Source organism: Knufia obscura (assembly GCF_036327395.1).
Source record: "Knufia obscura strain CCFEE 5817 isolate CBS 148926 chromosome Unknown scaffold_6, whole genome shotgun sequence".
NCBI lineage: Eukaryota > Fungi > Ascomycota > Eurotiomycetes > Chaetothyriales > Trichomeriaceae > Knufia > Knufia obscura.
In genome coordinates, this window is record NW_027042692.1 from 1,862,013 (window position 1) to 1,876,131 (window position 14,119).

Below are 14,119 nucleotides of genomic sequence, written 5' to 3' on the forward strand. Positions count from 1 at the left end.
GAGCGGCGTTGCACGTGAAGCACGGAGCAAAAGCTATTCCGATGCAGCCCACTCGGGTCGCTCCTACCCCGACAGAGCTGGACTTCTATCAAGATGCCATGAGCAACCTTGCGACGCGCAAGCTCTTTCCTGCTTCGAGAAGGAATATTCCTCGAGGATGCAAATTGATGTGGCTGCCCACGCCGTAGCAGGGTAGGTAAGCCAATCACCATCATCTACATCCGACGAGACAAGGTTTGCTACGACCTTCCTCATTCATCAATCGTAACTCGAACTAGTAGCTGCTTGTCAGACCAGCACGAAGGACTACTTGTATCGAGCTTTTCCCGCGACAATGGACGTCGTGGCAAATTCCTTCTGCAATCATGCTCAGCTTCGTCTTCGCTCTTCTTGCAAGCTCTGTGCTCTCAGCCCCCACCGTCGTTGACCAGAAAAACGTGACATACAATGGATTGACCCGCAATGGACTCGATGTGTTTCTGAATCTTCGATACGGGGAGGACACCTCTGGCGAGAACCGGTTCAAGCCTCCTCGGCCGCATGTACCAGCTGCAGGTTCAGTTGTGGAAGCAACAAGCTTTGGCGCAGCTTGTCCGCAGCCACCGAACTCACTCGCACCTCCATTAACCTTGACCAACATCACAAGAACCTCGGAAGATTGTCTCAACCTGAACGTCGTGAGACCGGATGGCACACAACCAGCAAGCAAACTGCCTGTACTGGTGTTCATCCACGGTGGTAGCTTTTGGACAGGATCAAACCAAGAGATAACCACAACGCCGGATGGGCTGATCATACAATCGGTGGAGGCTCAATTGCCAATAATACATGTTGCGATCAATTACCGGCTAGGAGGTAAGTCGCTTGTATTTGGCGGAGCTTGACTGACGTTGACTAGCATTTGGCTTTGCGCAGTCTACTTCCCTGCGGAACGAGAAGTCTGAGAATGCTGGCTTGCGAGATCAACGGCTGGCTATTGAATGGGTCAGAGACAACATTGCGCAGTTTGGAGGAGACCCAGAAAAGATCACAATTCATGGACAATCTTCAGGAGGTGAGCAGGTAATTCAGACCTTATCTAGTACTGACATGGTCAGGTCTGGCAATCGGCTTGCAAACATTGGCGTACGGAGGTGATCAACCTGTGCCATTCCAACAGGGCATTTGCGAGAGTCAAGCTCTGGAACCAGGAATTACCGGCAACTTCACCATTGTTCAGATGCAGCTCCTGGCTGATGCTACGGGCTGCAACACCACCGACCTGAACTCAAATGACACGATCGCATGCCTTCGAGAGCTCGATACCGAGACCTTCGCTCAGGCCTCTTTCGACACATATGTTGCAGACATTGCGCATAACATCGGCGACTCCTGGCTTCCAGTCGTGGATGGCGACTTCCTCCCTGCTCCTCCATCACAGCTGCTGGCAGAAGGTCGATTCGCAAACGTCACAACTATGATACTGTGGGCTGAGGATGACGTGGAATACTACACTCCAATGGATATCACAACTGAAGAGGACACCCGTGACTTTGTGGCTTCATACTTGCCTGCCTTTACCGAACAATCGATCCAGGATCTGTTGGATCTCTACCCATCCTCGGACTTCCAGGACAACCCGTCAGCAAACCATACCCGAGAGTACTACCGCTCCGCACGACTGTTCAGAGACGTGATCATGACTTGTCAGCCGATAGGTTACGGCGAGTATCTGGCAAAAATGGGTAACCAAGTCTACCTCATAGACCAAAATCAGACAATGCTGGCACCGATCCTGGCGGACCTTGGATCGCCAGGGCTAGGACCAGTCCATACATCAGAATTTGCATACACTTTTGGAAACCTTTCTCACTACAATATCAGTGGATATCCGTACAACCCCACGGCGGACGACTATCGACTTGAACGTCAAGAAGCAAGGTCGTGGGCAGCGTTTGCCAGTGTTGGTCAACCATCCTTGTATACGAAGGATACTCTACAGGGTTTCGAGCCGGCATTCACACGACCGAACGAGACTGCGGTCTTTGTGGTAGGTGGGGCCGATGAGGGCTTGTCGACCTTTGACGGGCCAAGATCGAGGCCAGGACTGGCGGCGCAGAAACTGAGGAGCAGGTGTGGTTTCCTCAATTCTCCATCTATTGTTGCGCAGCTGCAGGTTTAGAATGTCGGCGACACGTGCCAGAGGAATACCTTTGAAATTCGAGAGTCAGCCGCATGTTTCATTCCTTGTTCCAAATGATGTCATCTGGAGTTCCTCCTTGGCTTCTAACTGTCTTACAGGCAGCAGTATCTGTCAGAAGTATAAAAGATTGTGGCTTCGCTAATTGGACTTAGGGACTGCTTTGTTAGAGTTCTGTAATGATGCTCGCAACCACGCCTATCACCATCGAAGGCCGCTTTTTTATCAGAGACGGTACACGGTTCAACATCCGTGGGGTCGTCTACCAGCCTTTGCGTACAGCTAGGAAAGTCGCTACCAACGAAGATTTCGACCCGCTTGCCGATCGACATCTCCATGAGCTTCGGAAGGACATTGTGTTGTTCAAAGAGCTTGGCATCAACGCGATCAAGGTCTACCGTTTCTTGCCCTCCTTGTCACACGACGCAGCCTTTGGAGCACTTGCAGAAGCCGGCATATATGTCCTGATCGGACTATCCAATCCTTATCAATGCATAAATCGTATGAGGCCGTATGAATCCTACACGACGGAGCTTGTCAACAGCTATGTCCAAACGATCGATGGCCTAGCCAAGTACGATAACATTTTGGGTGTGGTGGCATCAGATGTTCTCATCAACAATGCTCAGAGCACTGAGGCAGCACCGGTCATCCGTGCTGTTGTTCGCGACATCAAGCGTCACATGAACCGGCAATATGAGCTGAAAGGACAGCGTATTCTCCCTGTCGGCATCGGCGATGAGAAGTACGCCTCGAGCTCTACAGATTCTATTGACTACTTCACCGCTGGCGACAAGAACGAGCAAATCGACTTTTACTCCTTCACCAAATACGATCGAGTCGAGGACTCTGCAACCTACTGGGATGAAGTCATGCAGTGCTTCGCTGTCAGACACATCCCAATCTTCGTATCTGAATACGGTTGCAACGTTTCTAGGCCACGAGAATGGCAAGAAACCCCGGCGCTCTTCTCGCCAGGAGTCAGCAGAGTCTTGTCAGGCGGCTTTGCCTACGATTTCATTGAAGGCGCAAATCACTATGGTCTGGTCACTGCTAATGGTCAGAAGCTGCCAGATTTCGATAACCTGAAGGAACGACTTCGGGACCTCCCCACGGTCGAGGATCTGTCAGCAGATGATGCTGAGATAGTCAGTGGCATCGAGGAAAGTGGTTTTCCACCAGTGTCGGAAGCTTGGCGAGCGTCCTCCGATATCCCGGCCTCGTTGCTCTCAGTCACTTGAGCCGTTTAAAGGAAGCTGATCTATCTGGCGCCGGTGCTTCGTCGAAAAAATCACAACGGTCTCCACGAGTTGCTCAATGTTCCGTGACCGGGCTCCAAAATGACTTGTTTTCTGGTTGCAACACTTTGATGAGGGTTCAATGATCTCAACAAAGACGGTACGAAGTGAAAGCTGCAGGCTGAGTAACTATTCGAGTTGCCCACTTTTCCCGGCATGATATCCAAAGCTGGATGACCATCTCAGCTTGGTCTACCGACGGACCAATTGTCCTACTTGAGCGCGATCAAGTTGCTGCTGCGCAAAGAGAATGATTGAGACATTTAAGACAAGCACATGTTAGAACAATGTGAAAGATCTACGAACACGGGTCGTTGTCCTCGAAAACCTATCCGTTGTGCCAACATCGGCCTTCCTTATATGTTATGGCTGCTGAATTCGATGACCCAGAGGTTAGTGAAGCATACACGGTGAGTACACCTCGAAGCCCGGTTGGAAATGTTGCATTGAAGGGCCAGTTGAACACCCAGCAATCGTCTGCACTTAGGTCACTATTGCCCACTTGTCAATGAATGAAGTGCATGTCCGTTGTTGCACTTACAAATATGACGAACGGTAGACTTTGTTTACAACAGCATGGTTATCGAGTGCCACAACCTTCATGTCACCTCGAGTGCAATCGGTAAAGTCACTTTGGATGCGGTCAACAATCAACAGTTCCCATAAGTATTCCTTGTCGTCTTTGCTTCTTTGCCAACCCCGGCCGTTATCCATCGATTAGTACGAACATCTTGTGCTCTACAACCTTCCACGTCCTCGACCGGACTCAACTTGACCAACTCCTCGAGCGGATCGTTCGAACCAGCTCTCACAGAAACAGAAGTCGAATACGCAAGTATGCCTGGCGCTAGCATTGAGGAAGTGCGAAGAGAGTACGATTCTTTCTCGACACTTGAGCTCCCACGCCAGGCAACGGAAACAGATGTGAAGACTGCCTATCGGAGATTAGCTCTCTTGAATCATCCAGACAAGGTCGGCGCAGCTGGGGAGGACACCATGAAGAAAATCAATGCTGCATACGAATACATTATCGAGAAGAAACTCTGCTCTCTTGCGCCGACCAACATAGGTATGCAGCAACAAGCGCCGGCGGAACCAAGGCCTGCACGTCGGCCCAGCTCACTGACTGAAGAGTCGCACTTCCGAAGGAACTTCTGGTTTATTCGCTCACAGCTCACGTGGTACATCACGGTGAGAACCGTGTATCCCTTGCGAGACCCATCATCGAGAACACGTGAAGATCAACAACAATTGTACAAATTCCTTGGTGATCTGAAAGTGCTAGGCGACCAACATAGCAGCAGAGACGAAGCGTGTCACATGATTGGCACGATCCTGAATTTGGCGAAGCGAATCAGAGTATTAGACGAAAAGGTGTATTTCGAGGCCAGGTGGCTGGACCAGCACTTAACTCTGGAGAAGGTCATGGCGCAGGTGAAATTGACGTTTGAGGCAGAAGCGCTGTCGATGGATTTTGTGAGAGATGGATGGGCGGAGGCTGAAGCAGGATGGTCTTTGGATGAGGTTTGGTCAGCGGCGCGAGCCGAGCGAGAAACTGGTAAGAGAGAGGAGAATGAGTAGGCTACTGGTCGCCCAGAGTAGCATCGTACTATAACCGTCGGAGCAGCCTATCTGTGCACAGCGAGAGTGGAAGGCGCTCGCTATAGAATATCCAGCAAATATTAGAATACCAGATTTGCTTGCCAGCGTCCACCCGGAATGTAGTAGGTGTTATCCTTCAAGTCTGCGAATTCTCTGCTCTTGCATCGTCTCGGTCATGATCTGCGCGCTGTCAGCCACTATTTCGAGGCACACTGTATGCTCGAAATAGATTATGGCAGAAACGTGTCCTAGGGCATCGACAACGAGTCCCGCTTCCTGACTCCTCGGCCTGCCCGGGCTTAGATGGCCCGAACAACGGGGGCCAAGCTTCGAACTTCTCGGCTCAAACTTACCCCGCAGTCGCCAAACGATTCTCACCTCAAGGTCCGATACAACAATTGTCTTCAGCTGCTGCGTATCAGCCTAAATGTAGCAAAGCCAACGCAGGATCACTCGCAAGTACCGCATCGAAAGCAGCATGGGATGTGCTGATCCCTCCGGAGCTCCTCGACGAGCGTTGACCATAAGTGATATGAACACCGACGCGGCTCACGCGATGCAGCGTCCTTCAGTGGCCCGATACGGGAGGTTCTTCCTAGTCTCTCACGATGAGGTCGCTCACAGCTGCTGTACTCGTCCCTCTTCTCGAGCTCTTGGGTGGTAGTCTTGCCCAAGCCAGTCATAATGGCAGCACGCCCCTCTACAAGAATCCCTCCTCTCCCATCAACGATCGAGTTGCGGACCTCCTCTCACGAATGACAATCGAAGACAAGACAGCACAACTCCTCCAAGGTGACCTCCAGAACTGGCTGAACATCACCACCAATGGGTTCAACGCATCTGGCCTTGCTGATATGTCAGCGAACAAGTCGGGTTCATTCTACGTCGGCTCACCAATTCCACAAGACTGGTTGGCAGCAGGTATTCGTCAAGGTCAGCAGTACCTCGTCGAGAACACCACGCTGGGTATCCCTGCTTTCGTCCAGACAGAAGGCATACACGGCTTCCTCATCGGCAATGCGACAATCTTCAACTCCCCGATTGGACAAGCCGCGTCCTTCAATCCAGATCTCGTCAAGAAGTTTGCTAGAGTGGTGGCACAAGAAGCAAAAGCGCTGGGGGTAAATCAAATATTTGCACCAGTACAAGATCTAGCTCGAGAGCTGAGACACGGCCGGGTGGAAGAGACATTTGGGGAGGATGCATATCTAGCTGGAGAGATGGGTCACGCATACGTTACAGGTCTGCAAGAGAACAATGTCAGCGCAATGGTCAAACACTTTGCTGGATTTATGGTCACAGAGCAAGGATTGAACACTGGTCCAGCACACTATGGCGAACGAGAGTTGAGAACGACCTTTCTGCCTTCATACCGACGGGCTATCATCGACGGCGGAGCGCAGGCAATCATGGCAGCCTATCACTCCCTCGATGGCGTACCGGCGGTAGCAGATTACCACCTTCTTACTGAAATTCTGCGAGAGGAATGGGGTTACACTGGCTTCGTGATGACTGATGCAGGAGGAAGTGACAGAATATGTGACGCTTTCAAGATGTGCCAGAGTGAGCCGATCGACTCTGAAGCAGTTACTCAATACATCTTGCCAGCAGGGTGCGATGTTGAGATGGGTGGAGGGAGTTTCAATTATCGCAGCTTACCAGAGATGGTTTCTGCTGGGAAGCTCGATATTTCTGTTGTCGACACTGCAGTTTCTCGCCTTCTCCATGCCAAGTTTGCCCTTGGCCTCTTCGAGGATCCGTATGCCTCTCATGCTGTCAACAACACATTTGATGTAATTCACACACCGGCGTCAGTTCAGCTAACTCGAGATCTTGACGCGGAGTCAATTGTCCTCCTGGAGAACAGGAACAACACTTTACCGTTGAGCAAGCACGCGTCCATCGCTGTCATTGGACCAATGGCGAACTACACCAACTTCGGCGACTACACGGTCTATCGCTCACAATACAATCCCCAGAATGTCAACCCTCTCGCTGGAATTACAGCAGCTTCAAATGGCACCGTCACATTCGCACAAGGCTGTCAACGCGACAGCAACGATCAGTCTGGCTTTGCGGAAGCCATCGATACCGCCAACTCAGCGGATGTTGCGGTGGTGATCGTTGGTACATGGTCGCGAGATCAAAACGAGCTTTGGGAGGGTCTGAATGCAACAACAGGTGAGCACGTCGACGTTGCAGACCTCAGTCTCGTTGGTGCTATGGGACCGCTTGTGCAAGCCATCGTCGAAACAGGCAAGCCGACGGTGGTCGTGTTCAGCTCTGGCAAACCAGTCGCCGAGCCATGGATCTTCGAGCACGCATCCGCCGTTGTCCAGCAGTTCTACCCAGGCGAGCAAGGCGGCAACGCACTGGCCGATGTACTCCTCGGGGATGTGAACCCAAGTGGAAAGCTACCCGTTGGCATCCCGCAGAGTGTAGGTACACTGCCGATCTACTACGACTACGTCAACAGTGGACGAGCGTCGGTTGAGCCAGGATACATTGCTGACAACGGCACGATTGTATTTGGTCACGCATATGTGATTGGCGATCCGGACCCGCTATACCCGTTTGGATATGGCATGAGCTACTCCAGTTTCAACTACAGCAACGTCACACTTTCACAATCCGAGGCGGGTGTCAGCGACGTTGTGACTGCTACTGTAACAGTCACGAACAACAGTACCATGAATGGGCAGGAAGTGGTACAGTTGTACGTCTCAGATGTGATTGCTAGTGTTGTGGTGCCGAACAAGGAGTTGAAGGGTTTCAAGAAGGTGCTGGTGCCGGCTGGACAGAGTGTTGATGTGAGCATTGATGTCAATGTGTCGAAGCTAGGACTGTGGAATCTCCGCATGAAGTACGTGGTTGAGCCAGGCGAGTTCAAGGTTATGATGGGATCTGATAGTTCAGATGGAGGGTTGACGAGCTTTGCTATGCTGACTGTGAGGTAGTAGGGAAGCTACAATGCCTGCTCCTTGCCTGAAACAAAGGGCCATTGTGGGACCGGCAAGCTTGACGCAGGAGGGTGCCAACGCCAGTGTGCGTTGGCCTTCCGAGCTGTGTTCGGACAATCGCTTTGTTTACCGAGTCACCGAACGACATCTGGGTCGAAGCAAATACCAAACGAAACCCTTCCCTTCTTCTATTTATCCAAATGCCTCCCATATTGTGGCCTTGATTCATGTATCTTGCACCAAGCATGCGCGTCTCGTTTCCTCTGCTGATTCAAGCAGCAACCATCCCACTTGCTGCGGCCACTCTGCGCATCTGCCAGGACAAAGGCTTATCAGGCCAGTGTCTGGACAATGAGACGGCCTTAGGTATTTGTGTAACAGGATGGAGCCGATGGTCTGGCGATAGAGGCAGCAGTTTTAAGGTGCGTGCTGCTTCTCCTGACTGCAGTAGTACAATGGATGATCACATAGTCTACTACCTTCCGGGGTCGGACGCTCACTGACTTATGTAGATCGATGAAAATATCACTTGTCGGTTCTTCTCCAAGGACAACTGCCAGGAGCCGGCAAGAGCCAATCCTGGCAATGGCCTTGCGGGAACTGACGGCTCTCGAGCAACAGATTTTCTATACGGAGCGCAAGACGAATGGCCGTATGACTGGTTTTACGTGGCAGTGACGTGCTGGAACCAGGATGAGCTTGTCGTGATGCGGGATGGTAAGGATGGGCCGATGAAGGACAAGAACATGCAAGTTGCGGTTTGTCCGCCTACGGATGAAGGGTGTGTGAGCGGGCTTGGGAATGGATGATCAGGGACGTTTGGAGGACGCTCGAATTTGATAATCTGGCGATGATGTATGCGCGAGTCATCTCCTTGTGGTTACCATCGTAATTTGCATGCCTCGATGTCTCTATCGATCCTGAATGGGGGTGGTCTGCTCTTGGCGCGTTCAGCGGCCCTGGTCGTTCTAGGAAGGTGCGGCGAAGTTGGGCGGAAGTCGCATCTCTTTGCAGACATGCGTCTATGCGTCTGTATGCGATCAGCAGCTATCCTCCTGAGCGACAACAGTCATTGAACCTTGATCGAAAGAACATGTCCTGTGCTTATTGTCAAGGCACTCGATTTCAATAACGTTACCGACTTCCTCACCTGGCACTGCACCTCGTCGTTGCATTGCGCTGACAAGACCGCGTTCGGACAGGCCACGAATACCTGTGAAGCCGATTGTCTGACCTGCTGCTGGCGTTGCTGAAAGGGCTAGAGACAGTGGCAAAGCCCTTAGAATCTCTATGACGATGAAGCAAGCTGAGCAGAGCTCGCTCCTTGTGCATCCCTCCTCTCCTGTTCCATACATTCTAGATGCTACGCCTAGATCTCTATAGACTCTGACCATCTCGTCAACGCGTCCCGATGTACTTAACCTCCTCAGCCGAGCACAAGTTCTGAATCGAAGCCTCCATACGAATCGAGCACGCCATACATGCTCTGTAGCCACAAGCTTTCAGAGCTATGTTCAAGAATGTGATAAAGCCTGGCACGAGATGGAGGCCATGACATGAGAAAGGAAATGCTGCATAACGCTGAGAAAACGACGTATTACTGGCATACCTCGTTCTGATCGCAGCCACAGCTGCGATAATCCAAGAACCGACTTGCTTCAGCTCAATGGTCTTGACGGACTCACAGTCACGGGCAGTCCGATCACTATGCGCCCTTAGCAATTCATTACACCACAAGCTGACGGTGTATACAGAAGTGGCTGCTGCAGATTCGCATAGCCCGGCCAGATCTGACAACACAAACGTGATCATTGAGTCGCGCCTCCCCAGAGCTCTTCTGGCCAATCTTTCTGTGAGTGATGCTCATTACACATGGATGCAAGGCGATCACGCACAAGCAGAACCACAGGAGCGACAGATATCTCTGGCAGATGCGTGCGACGAGTTGCTCAGTGCGATGGAAAGCAGCCAACCGTGAGTTCGAACAAGCTACAACTTGACATTGTCCGGACACGTATCGCAGGCGCGGGGTTGAGAGCCCTTCTGGTGTTTTGCAGCATGCTAATGAGTGTAACCAGATCAGGCGCCTCACCTTCGAACACATTATTAAGACGCTCGAATCGTGCCATGGACCCGGCAAAGACTCATCAAGAGAAGGAAACAATGATGCTACGAATGGCGAGATGGGCATAGGGGATTTTGTGAAGAGGGACAAACTGTCAACGCGAGCTGCAAGAAGAGCGACCATTGGACGACCTCCTGCATCCTTTCCTCACGAACTTCCTTCTCGTGCTCGAACGCACATTGCAGACTGGCAACATACTTCCTCTTCTTCGTCCTTTTCCCAACCGGTGGGCTACACTTCCACCGCTCCAGGATGGCGCCAGCATGGAAATCGAGCTGCTTGCGGCGACCCCAACCTTGGTGCTTTTCTGTCGACAAGCTATGGAGTTCTGCCATGGAAAGTGAACCAACTCTCCACGAGGTCAGCACGACGAGTAGCGACACGGCGACACGGCGACACGGAGCAGTTCCACATCACGCAGTTCTCTGATAGGACGTCTGTATCCACGATTTGGCCCCTGCTCTCGAAGGCCGGCTCCTGTAGCTTGGCTTCCGCATTGGTGGCTTGTCAGGATTGTGCGTTAGGTCAGCATCGGCAAGACATGGGGGCTAGGACTCAGTGTTGGTCAATACGTGCACAAGCCGTACATGTTGGTGATTTGAGCAGAGTAGGGATTGGAATTGGCACAACCTCACGAGAACCAAGCAGCAGGAGATATGTCATCGCAGACCTTGCACCAGACGACTTAACGCCCGATGATACACCAAGCCAGCCATCCTGGCTTCGCAATTTTGGCGTTGTGCTATTTCATTACTGCTTGTTATGCAGATTTCATACACCCGGTTCATTCGATCGGATGATATAACAGAGGCCGACGTCAGATTGTGCACAACGACTATTCTGTGCAAGGTGAGATACTCGTGCTCGTGCAGCATCGCCCGCCTGACCTCTTTCGCATGTACGCCACTTCCGACGACCGTTTTGATGGCTGACAAGCATGTGCCTGGTTAGACGAAGGCGACGTTCGAGAAGATGCCGGGCTTTTACGAGCGAACTGTGGAAGCTGCTGTCTGCATTGCCTGTGCTACGCTGGGAGAAGATAGGCAGGAAGCTAAGAATCGGTTGTCGTCTATTGCTCGGAGCTGGACATGAAGTGTGGAACCGCTCGGAAGGTCGCTGGCATGTTTGCTGCGCAGGGTCTTTACCGGGGTCGTGCACCGTCAGTCGATCCTTCACAGTGCCAAAATTAGCTCTTTCGCTTTTCTTCATCTGTAATTCTGCTTCACTTGTGCTACTGCAACAGCTGCCGTTGCCTCAAGCCGCAAGAATCCTTGACGGACAGTTGCTAATGCTGCAACACTGCATGGTGCACAACCTCGTCAACGCATCCTACAGAAGTCCACCGACTTCTGTGACTATGCGCTAATGTGGTCGCGAACTCCGCTGTAGATCCTACTCAACTCTCCGATTGGTCAGTAACGTGAGACACGGTCTGTGCTCGCCGATGCACCTGCCTGCCACCTGACATCGACACGAAGGTGGCGATGACGTTTCTGAGCAGGCGTGCGAACATACAAATGCTGCTCTCTTCAACAGTGTGAGCATCTGATCCAGTTGCAGCATCAACATCAGAAGTCACTAATCAACCCTGACGCTCACCGCAAATTCGGTCACAAGACACAACCTCAAATCAGTGTCCACCACTCACCTCACCGAGCATAACTTAAGCAAAGCTTCAGACTCTCTCCGGACTCATCCACCGCCGAAGCACAGCATTCGCCATTTGATCAAGCAGACCTCAACATGAAATTCTTCGCAACCTGTTGGCTCAGCCTCGTGGCTCTCTTCTCATTTTTCGCCTCAGCTCTGGCGGAGTTCAAATGGACGAAACTACCAACAGAGATGACCATTGGTCAAACCTACGAGCTTGCATGGACCGGAGCAGTTGGGCCGGTGACGATCTACACTAAGAAGGACGCTTCGGCTTCATCATGGAGGGCATATGTGTATGGCGGAGGTGAGTATCTTGGTCGACTTACGTGGCAATGGCTGACCTCGAAGGCTATGATACCTCCTTCAATTGGACTCTCCCCGAAGTTATGGAGCCCGAACGAACTTACATCTTCTCCGCCTGGGACGATGCAAGCGGAACGAACAGCTACAACTCAGAACCTATCTATGTTCACGCAGCACCGGCGGCGATGAAGCGGGGTAGCTGGGTCGCGAGGCAGTGGTGAGGAGGGGAACGAGGTGATGTCGATACAACTTGATGACTCCAAATAATGCCTAATGACGAAGGTCCATTGTCGCGCCCTGATCACTGAGCCTGGCTCACCGATTCGCCTCGCACCACTTTCGAATTCATCCCATAGGTAACCGACAGAATTGATATGTGAACCAGGAAACGAAGTCTCGCATGTTGTCTATAAATCTAGAACATCAAAAACATTGAACATTGCGCTCGCCGCGCATCCAACAAGCCAGTTCAGCTAACCTTTTGTAACACCAAAGCCAACATTTATGTCAATCATACCAGTCTCAGCATAATACTGCTCCCAGTGACGAATCAATTCTTCCAGAATTTGAGGCTCCTCCGTGGCTTTGTTGTTGATCTCGCCTGGATCCCGGTCCAGGTTGTAGAGCTCCCACTCATTGGTGCCGCGGGGCGGAGGCATGTATATTGCTTTCCAAGGCCCCTTGCGGATAGCCTGCAGGCCAAAGAGTTCCCAGCCATGAATATGCGTGTCCTCGCCATGCACAGATGTTGCATATGGATCGGCAGACTCCAAATGCTCAGCCCAACTCTTGCCACGCACGGGCACGATGGATCGGCCACGGAAAGGTTTCGAGGGGTCGGGAATACTGGCTCCGGCTAGGTCCAAAACAGTGGGTAGTATGTCCATCACGGTGGTGAACGAGTTGCTGATACGGTTGCGTGCTTGCTGAGGAGCAAAACGTGGATATCGGACAACGCAAGGACACCGTATCCCACCTTCCGTGATCCAGGTCTTGAACCCCCGTGAGGGTGCAGTGGCAGCGCAAGCCCAGCGAGGGCCGTACCAGACGAAACTGTCATGATTCCCTATGTTGTCGAAGGAGTTGTCGTAGAAGCGCTCTATGATTTGCTTCATGTTGCCAACAGTGCCCATCATTGGAATCGCCTCGAGCAGTTTGCCTTCGGCGCCGTTGTCTGACATGAAGAGGATGAAAGTGTTGTCGAGTTCACCAGTTGACTCTAAATACGACACCACATGCTGGATGTTCTGATCGATCTCGTTAACTATTGTCGCATATACTTTCATTTTGCGTGTAGCGATCTTGCGTTCCTCTTCTGTCAGATCTTCCTACTCTGGGCCTATATGACCGATGAGAGGAACGGGCTCGACATCCTCAGCAATAATGCCTAATTTAATAAGGGTCTGTAACCGTTGTTTCCGGAGAGCTTTCGGGTCCTTGTCGTATACGCCCTTGTACTTGTTAATGGTTTCTCGATACGCCTAACCTAGAGGACCCGGCTAATTTCACTGTAATTTTCCTAGAAGTAGTTTAGCGTTAAGGTTACGCTAAGCCTAAAAAGGAAAAACTATAGTGTAATTAGATAGTCCAATTAAATAGTACTTTTAGGGGCTTAATTTAGGGTTATAGCTAGTATTACGCTATGTATACGTCTTAGTATCTAACTATCACTTAGTATTATATAGAAAAAAGAATAGGGATATAGTGACTGGTACCTTAGGGTTAAGAGGTTAGGGTTATACCTTACGTCAGCCTAGGGTTATTCTGTGTCTCAGTACTTTCCGCCCTCTATTAAAGTATTTAGATAACCCGTATATATAAGTAGTACAAAGAATCAATTGAAGTATAATATAACCCGGCCGACCCGTGGTTAGGGTTAGGGTTAGGGTTAGGGTTAGGGTTAGGGTTAGGGTTAGGGTTAGGGTTAGGGTTAGGGTTAGGGTTAGGGTTAGGGTTAGGGTAGAGCAATACGTAACTGAACGAAGTAGAGTGCAAGTCA

General features: G+C 51.3%; 5 protein-coding genes across 5 annotated transcripts; 4 read left to right on the plus strand and 1 right to left on the minus strand.

Annotated features, from left to right (window-relative positions):
• Nucleotides 1–365: 365 nt before the first annotated feature.
• Nucleotides 366–2,161, plus strand: PMZ80_006186 (uncharacterized protein; the record flags this gene model as incomplete). Its single annotated transcript, XM_064874599.1, has 3 exons — nucleotides 366–855; nucleotides 899–1,054; nucleotides 1,098–2,161. 3 exons carry the CDS (start codon nucleotides 366–368, stop codon nucleotides 2,159–2,161), a joined length of 1,710 nt encoding a protein of 569 aa, XP_064730321.1.
• A 200-nt stretch (nucleotides 2,162–2,361) lies between these two features.
• PMZ80_006187 (uncharacterized protein) lies at nucleotides 2,362–3,420 on the plus strand (the record flags this gene model as incomplete). The annotated part of the gene is made up of 1 exon (XM_064874600.1): nucleotides 2,362–3,420. The coding sequence occupies one exon, from the start codon at nucleotides 2,362–2,364 to the stop codon at nucleotides 3,418–3,420; it is 1,059 nt and encodes a 352-aa protein (XP_064730322.1).
• Nucleotides 3,421–4,314: 894 nt separating this feature from the next.
• Nucleotides 4,315–5,058, plus strand: PMZ80_006188 (uncharacterized protein; the record flags this gene model as incomplete). The annotated part of the gene is made up of 1 exon (XM_064874601.1): nucleotides 4,315–5,058. The coding sequence occupies one exon, from the start codon at nucleotides 4,315–4,317 to the stop codon at nucleotides 5,056–5,058; it is 744 nt and encodes a 247-aa protein (XP_064730323.1).
• Nucleotides 5,059–5,687: 629 nt separating this feature from the next.
• Nucleotides 5,688–8,036, plus strand: PMZ80_006189 (uncharacterized protein; the record flags this gene model as incomplete). Its single annotated transcript, XM_064874602.1, has 1 exon — nucleotides 5,688–8,036. The coding sequence occupies one exon, from the start codon at nucleotides 5,688–5,690 to the stop codon at nucleotides 8,034–8,036; it is 2,349 nt and encodes a 782-aa protein (XP_064730324.1).
• A 4,557-nt stretch (nucleotides 8,037–12,593) lies between these two features.
• On the minus strand, nucleotides 12,594–13,432 carry PMZ80_006190 (uncharacterized protein; the record flags this gene model as incomplete). The annotated part of the gene is made up of 1 exon (XM_064874603.1): nucleotides 12,594–13,432. A coding segment is annotated over one exon (839 nt), but the record flags the coding sequence as incomplete, so codon positions are not given.
• Nucleotides 13,433–14,119: the final 687 nt, after the last annotated feature.